The 8,081-nt window shown below is 39.1% G+C and overlaps 1 protein-coding gene across 1 annotated transcript; it reads left to right on the top strand.

Moving 5' to 3' along the window:
- The first annotated feature begins 3,072 nt into the window (after window positions 1-3,072).
- LOC117490882 (protein FAM133-like) lies at window positions 3,073-7,744 on the top strand. Its single transcript, XM_034140662.1, has 4 exons — window positions 3,073-3,154; window positions 4,308-4,457; window positions 5,779-6,036; window positions 7,659-7,744. Exons 2-4 carry the CDS (start codon window positions 4,328-4,330, stop codon window positions 7,742-7,744), a joined length of 474 nt encoding a protein of 157 aa, XP_033996553.1. The 5' UTR covers window positions 3,073-3,154; window positions 4,308-4,327.
- Window positions 7,745-8,081: the final 337 nt, after the last annotated feature.

Genomic DNA, 8,081 nt, shown 5'->3' with positions numbered 1-8,081 from the left:
GCAACTAAAGTTCAGTTGACTATTACATTCAGCATTAGTTGATGATCAACAGATAAGCAACTAAAGTTTAGTTGACTATTACATTAACCATTAGTTGACGATCAACAGATAAGCAACTAAAGTTCAGTTGACTATTACATTAAGCATTAGTTGATGATCAACAGATAAGCAACTAAAGTTTAGTTGACTATTACATTAACCATTAGTTGATGATCAACAGATAAGCAACTTTAGAGTTTAGTTGACTATTACATTAAGCATTAGTTGATGATCAACAGATAAGTAACTTTAGAGATTAGTTGACTATCTGTTGATTGTCAACTAATCTAGAGTTGACTATCAGTATACTTTTAGTAGGTTCTCCTCTAAGCGTTTGTAGGCATGTGTTAGGACTATCCAATTAAAGTGAAAAACAGTTGAGAACAGTAGAAAGTCTATAACCTATCAACAGAACACATACAGTCATCCACTAATTATATGCAACAGACATGGGAATAAAGCGAAATCTTTTGCACAACTGATCACGAACACTGGATAACTGAAGTCAAACAGCATTCACACTAATAAGGGGAAGAATAAAGATTCGAAGAACTATAGTGGAATGCTGTAAACAGCATTCGCACTAATAAAATGAGTATATCACATTTCACATAATTACATTTTTCATCAACGTTTTTTATTAACTGATTGACAGCTTTGGGGAGAGTGATATTCATTTCTGCCATTTCTTTTGTATATCCTATCTATGACTCTCCCCTCCCACCCACTCTCTATATCTATCCTAAATTATGATTCACATAATTATGTAAACTCTTTCAGGTTATAGAAAATGTAACACATTTAGTCAGGTGTATTGCACATTTAAATTATATTACCTTGCGTTTGTGGCAGAATTTGCTCTCATCAACTCCACCGACTTTCTGCTTCTTTTTCTTTTGGTGCTTTCCCAGGCTTTTTACACAGATTCTTCTGAGTTTCTTTGACATCATGGAAAGTGTTGCTGAGCTCTTTGCAATGCCATCTTGAAGCATGTCAACTTGCCGTAGATGCAAACCCTGGGCAAATCTATCAAGGATTAACACAAATAATGTAATAAGGACAGTGCATTTCCCAAAGAAGAAAACATTTCTTTGATCAAGATATAAGTCACGAAGCATAATTTATACCGAGTATATTGTATTTGGGCCATTAGTTTTTTAACTAGCATCAATAACAAGCCATCCTGTCAATCAACCATCCTGTACAGGGCTGACTAAAACTGATGCTCATTGCAACACAGTGTCACATCTGGTTGTATAGATATAATCACCACCATACTCTTCTGTCAGAAGCCCACACTTATGATTTATAAGAAATCCTAATGCTTGAAAGCAGAACAAATTAATACTTAAGAGCAGAAAAACAAAATATGGTCAACTTACAACATGATGAAATTAGCAAGAGCCAAAAGTCACGTCAGAGAGTTTTTTTGTTACTGTAACATATTTGGCCAATCAAGGCAGGTTATATGACAGGATATGCTTTTGTAATATTCTTTCAGATTGACCATACATCCATGCCACCATAAATTATGATAACAGCATGTGCTGTAGTGCAAATGTACTCCATATACTCAAATGCACTCTACACATAGGCTACTGTAATCTATCAAATACTGTAATAAGATAATACCTTTGCATTGCTTACCTATGGATGTACTTCATCCATGCGAATAAACTGCAGTGTGATTGTGAGAAAAGTGACTTTGTCCTAACACTTCTCCTCAAACGTCCAAATCTTTTACGTCGGCATTCCCTGTAAATTGCAGGACATCAAATTGTATGATAAACTGAACATTTTCTATGTGTGTGTTACGCACACATACACACTAAGTTGGATATATAAGTAATTCAAATAACAGCAGCTTATGTAAAAACCATGCTGTTTATGCAAGTAAGCCTAGTTCATGTCAGTGTCATTATCTATACTATACGCTGAAATAAATATCTTGTAACATTAGTTAGCTGGCTACCTGTCTAAATTGTATCTTGCCTCCATGGGTAGCTGAGGGAGAGAGAACAAAAATGTACATCCTAGAGGCCTCCTCACACTTGATATCTTAATTTTGTCCATATACAATCCCCACATGTTAATATTTGGTATTACAGCACTTGAAGTTAATTGACAAGGGCATTGACATTTGTGCATATTTCTTGTAGGTGTGTTCCAAAATAACAAAAATCTGCCAAGAATTTAATGTACCGCCATAGACATTAATTTGTGAATTGCTTATCCGGGCCTTCTGGTTCCTTCCTATAGCAATCCATGGTTCTGTGTGAACATGCCCTCTAGGTAAGCTAACTTAATATTAGAAAACAATGTAGCAGAAGAATGCCCTATTCCTACCTACAGCCGATTGCATAACAAAATATGGGGCCCTTTAGTTTGCAAGCATTTTATTCTTACCAGATGTGATGGTCCTTGGTCTGGGAGGAGACCATCTTCATTTTGTGGCGGCAGTTTTTGCATTTCAATTTGCGTTTCAACAAGCCAATCGTTTGCAACCATTTTATTAATTTTAAAGTTGATTTTTTAGTTTCTTTAACATAAACTGTTCTCAAAAGTTTTCTCTCCAGTGAAGCCATATAGCCAGCCGTCGGACCGAGCTAGTAACTGTTGGTCAATTTATCTACCAAGACATCCCAAAAATTGAAAACTGGCGCACTTTCATTTCATTGGCTGGAGAACTTATGGGATACGCTTGATTTAGATATAAACACCTCCCGGGACCAGCGTTATATGTACAGTCTATGGTGTTGGCAGAGTTGACACGTGACTAAATGATATTCACCAAGCACTTCTACTGCCTGATTGGTCTACTGCACAAGTGCGCCCTTGGATTTCAGATGTTTTGGTCGTCGAGATGGTAAGTGTCAACTTCCTTAGGTAACATTGTCTTTTTTTAGAAAGCAGTCCTTATTTCTTGCATGTGAACCAATATTGGTATCTCACTTTTATTTTCAGCATCGACATGGCATTTTTTCTCAGGTGCATTCAGTAACCCGCCCCTCACCTGGCAACGGGAGCAGTGCCGTGGGTCCCGTGCATTGTACCCGGGCAAAGTCACGGAGAGCGATTAATGAGGCAGTAGGAGGCGATTCCATACAAGAAAGTGGTAAATTGGGTTTATAAATGTCAAAGTAGTTGACGTTAGTGTGCTAACTTCACACTCTAGATAGCCTATGTGAACTATCCTGACAAACTACCACTAACTTTATTAGCTAAGTGATATGCATGTTAAATAACCGATATGCATGTTAAGTTAACATGCATATCGGTAAGGTTAACATTGTTAACCCTACCTACCAGCAAAGCTAACGACTTATAGCCATAGACACGGTCTTAGGAAAAAGCTAATATAACAACTAAAGTTATCCTTACTGGAGCAGCAGGGCTAACGGTTCATATAGAAGGTTCCTTGGTAGCTCAAACAGAATGCTAGCTAACATGCTTAGTTTGAATCTTCTCCTTAATGAGACCCGCAGGATTGCGGCCGACTTTACTGTCTTTAAGCGGTTGTACTGGGCTCGGTTTTGAAGCTGGTAATGATGATATCATATGAAAGTAGATGACCTAATGGCATCCAATGGTACCAACCACGTGATGCTAGCTTGTCGGCAATGGGGCTAAAAAACATTCTACATTTTGGAGGGAAAAACTGACATGGCAATTTCCACAGGGGTTTCCTTGACCTCTCACTTCAAGATATCTGTTTGAAAATGGATTCTATGGGTACCCACAAGTCTCCCCTTTACAGACATAGGCCTACCCACTTTATGATAATCACATGCAGTTTTGGGCAAAAACCGTTTTTTACATGCAGTATAATGTGTTAATTACGCCTTTTCATAATGGTGTATTTGAATATTTCTGCATATTGGGGTCCCTATACAGTCTTGGAATTGCATTAATTGGGTTAGACTGTAAAGCTGAGACTCTTGTGGATCTAATGAGCTCAGTTGTATTAATGTGTGATGATGTTAGTCCCCATAGTAGTCATTTCATAGTGAGACCATGTTTTGAAACTTGACATCAATGTATACAATTAGATGTTGTGACATCTAGGATAATCACAGCCTCATGAAACTGTTCAACCACAAACTAGAGACATTTAGAGAATGTGTAGCTTTCCTAGGTATATTGACAATAAGGGGGTTTCTGAGCAGTTCCAGAACAGAAGTACTCAAACATGTGAAACGTTTTTTATACCAAATCATCGCCTTAGCCTTCTGACCAGTATTCCTAATTTGTCATGTCCTATTTTGCAGCTGGTAACGTGGAAAGTAGTATGCTTGTCAAGCAGCATATTGTATGGAGAAAGAAGGCTGAGATGCTCCAGTCTCGGGTGGATGAGCTAGAGGAGGAAAATGGCAGACTCAAGCAGCAGCTTGAGGCCAAGAACTCTATACAAGAGCAAGGTTTGTACAGGTGGAGCAAAGTTTTACATTAGGGCTCTCCAGAACCTGTGTGGCTTCAAAATAATTATGGCGCAGTATACCACAACAGTATTTCAGCTATTATTGAATATTATTGCCAGCCTTTCAATATTATTTTTTCTCAAGTAACTATTTTTGATTTGGCGTTATATTTTTACATTTAGTGCATGTAGATATTTAGCTGGACAATGTGTAGGATCACTAATGGCGTGTGTCCATATAGCGTTTTTCACTGAAAGAAAACTGCTGGCAGGGCGCTTGGGAGCACTTCATCAAAGTGCTACCACTGCACATGGGTTTGTTTTTATGACAGTATCTTGACAGCATATCATCGCCCCTTTGCTTTTACCTATTTGGGCTACTATCAATTGCATTTAAAACTGTATAGCCTCCTGCTGCTTTATGTGCATCTTTTGAATTGCAAACAAAAATGGCTGCCTCGCCATCTATTTTTTTATTTATTCATTTATTTATCAGGGACAGTGCACATTGATAAACATTACTGTAAATGTGCCAGAGTTAGCCAAGACGCTATTTTTCATCCGTAGTCCCTGGACATGTACTTTCTACATTTATAGGTCTCTGCTCAGTGTTATACAAAGGGGTTTGTAGTTTGTTATTGATATTCAGGCAGAGTACTGCAAATGTATTTTTGCATTATAAATCAAACTCTTGAAATGTTCACCAAAAATATTAAAAACAATTTAACAGAGAAATACAATTTCCAGGGAATTCAAGTCTCTTATTTGGGCTATAATATTTACAATATTTCAGCTATTGTTGTCATTTTTCAGGAATTCCTTTAGGAATTTAATTAACTTCACTTGTGTATAGGCTGTTGACTGCTGCCTTGTCATAGCAATATTGGCTCTCCATTTAAAGATGAATTGGCTTAGACCACATGAGCACTAATTGGTTGGAATTAATGGAAATACACTAATAGTGATAGAAACGTTCTACACAAAGCAGTTTGAAAGTAGCAGACTAATGCATTTTCTCATACACAATTCCTTTTTGTATATATAAAACATAAGACATCCCATCTAAAGTTTTGTGAACATTATTTGTACTTCTGCAATGTCTCTTTATACCCAATCTAACCTCCACCGCATCAATTAGTATGCACTTCATGTACAACCTCAAACCACCTTAGGTTATCAGTTGCTCAAGCTCAGTCACACCAATGTCATTCTGTAATGTTGTATATTGTGATAAAAGCAGACTCCTCTGGGCTTTAGGCGAATCCTTTGTGGGGACTAAACTTAAAGTTTATTTCTGTTTGTCATTTATCATTCATCAACAGATGGGAACTTGGAAGTAATGGCCACTGGAGATAAGGAGCCGCAGGCCATGAGGTTGGACTCCAGCACGGATTCCAGCAACGATTCCAGCACTGACTCAAGCTCTGACTCAAGCTCTGACTCAAGCTCTACCTCTACCTCTGACTCTTCTGATGAGGGAAAGAAGAAAAAGAAGCAGAAGAAGAATGGCAAGAAGAGAAGCAAAAAAGGGAAGAAGGAAAACAAAAAGGCGAAGAGGTCAAAAGGAAAAGGAGAGCGAGGTATAATAAACTAACACACCTGCTGAATGTATTCAGGTATTAGGTATTTAGGTTATTATTGTGAGCTTAGTGCTTTATACTGGGTTTGGGGCATACAATCCCATTGACCAATCATCATCACTCTTATCACCAATGTACTCTTCATCGTGCCGGAGTGGTTGGGGTGTAGGTTGAATGAACTAAAATAGAGACACACCACATGCTTACTAGAGGTGTGAATCTTCACTGGCCTCACGATTCGATTTGAATACGGTTCACCTGTCAACGATTCAAATTCCCAACGATCCTCGATGCATCTCAATGTATTGCATCCTCAATTTTCTATATTACTGCACATAGCAAAAAATGTTATCTATTAATACAAGCAGTCAGATAAATCTGAACTCCCTTTTTTATTTAGAAAGTGCTTTCAAAGATCTGACTGTACAGACTTTAATATAAAAGCTTCTTTTCAATACCAGTATCTGTGTGAGCCACCTCACATAAACTTAATAAAAACAAAACTTAAATAATTCTGCAGTGTGCTGTAATCTACAGAAATAAGGTTTTCACATAGCAGCTCAGTGTTTCCCTAGGTTGACTGCTTTGGGGGGGGTGAATGGGCAGGGAGATAACTTTTCAGACTATTCCGGCATCATGTGAATGCAGCACAAAGCCGATGGCATTTACACTGCCTAGCAGCTACGGACCTTCCCTTACTCATAGTTCTTCGACTATGCGATATCTATGAGCGCACAGCGAACGTTTGATTCTGCGGGGAAGTGCAACCAAACAAAAAGTTGGGGATATTTAAACTTTTAGTGGCGAAGCGCAGCCAGAGAGTACCCGCAGCCAATCAGTAAACAGAGTCCTGACATGTTGACCGATGTTATAAAGAATTTCTTCTCGCCTGAAACACATGAACACGCCTCAGAAAAATGTCATCATTGTGGCGATCTGCACTTCGCTGCTGCCTGATGTGAATTTGGCATAACAGAGCAGCTGTTATTGGTAGTGAGAGCAACAAGTTAGTGGACTGCAGATCGTTTGAAATGGCCCGCCTCTCACCTCCGCACACACGGGGTGTGTGTAAAGCTCTGCCCTCGGGGAAACAGAGATCAAGAGGAGAGGAGAGAAACTAGCGCGACAGAAAAATGACAGAACGCAGTAAGACTCTCACTAAGCTGATATGAAACCAAACTCCCGATTTATGTTCTGTCACTGCATCGATGCAGAATCGTACATCGCGATGCATCTTATAAATCGAGAAATGTCCACACCTCTAATGCTCATCTACTATGGCTGTTTGAGCTGAACCTGTAATGAATAATGAAATATAAATAATGTTCTCACCAGTTTTTACCACCAATATGTTTTTTACCAATAAATAGCAAATTATCTAACTAGATTTGCACACTGCGCATACAGGCACACTACCTAGTACCTACTATAAAATACAACACATGTTCTAAAACAACGGGAAGTCACACACATTCATCCAAGTTGTAGTCCCTTTTCAAGAGAAAATATGTGAGAAACACTATGGCTCACCCTGCAACTAACACACTGCACACATACACACCACAACAATTATTGTGGGGGCCCATAACATTTATTGACATTAATGTATTCTTATTTTTCAGTGTCTTCCATCTCAGATGTGGTGAGGAGATATCGGCGTGTCCTTAAACTGGTGCAGAGAGGCTTCAGGATGACCAAGAGCTTTTAAGGAAGGCTCATGTTTCCAGGAATGCTGTGAAAGACACTGACAGGCAATTGCTGAAGTATTCCTGGTAGATAAAAGTGTCCTAGACCAGTTTAAGGGTAAAAACACACTTTTAAAATTAGCCCAACTCTGTCAGAAGAAAATAGTCGGTGAACTGGCAGAAAAGATAGCTGAAATGAAAAGCAACAAACAGCTCATCCCCTTTTCTGTCAGGTAATTCTGAATGTGGGTTGAGCATTGTTGTTGTTGTGGGGGGGGGGGGGGGGGGGGGGGGGGGGGGGGGGGGGGGGGGGGGGGGGGGGGGGAGGGGGGGGGGGGGGGGTTTCATTTTGGGAAGCTA

The sequence above is a fragment of the Trematomus bernacchii genome, unplaced genomic scaffold (genome assembly GCF_902827165.1).
Source record: "Trematomus bernacchii unplaced genomic scaffold, fTreBer1.1, whole genome shotgun sequence".
NCBI classification, from domain to species: domain Eukaryota; kingdom Metazoa; phylum Chordata; class Actinopteri; order Perciformes; family Nototheniidae; genus Trematomus; species Trematomus bernacchii.
This window is presented reverse-complemented; position numbering and strand designations above follow the sequence as displayed.

Coding starts and splice junctions, on each gene's coding strand:
- LOC117490882 (XM_034140662.1), top strand. CDS start 4,328: ATGCTTGTCAAGCAGCATATTGTATGGAGAAAGAAGGCTGAGATGCTC. Junction 4,458..5,778: donor GAACTCTATACAAGAGCAAG/GTTTGTACAGGT, acceptor ATTCATCAACAG/ATGGGAACTTGGAAGTAATG. Junction 6,037..7,658: donor AAAAGGAAAAGGAGAGCGAG/GTATAATAAACT, acceptor CTTATTTTTCAG/TGTCTTCCATCTCAGATGTG.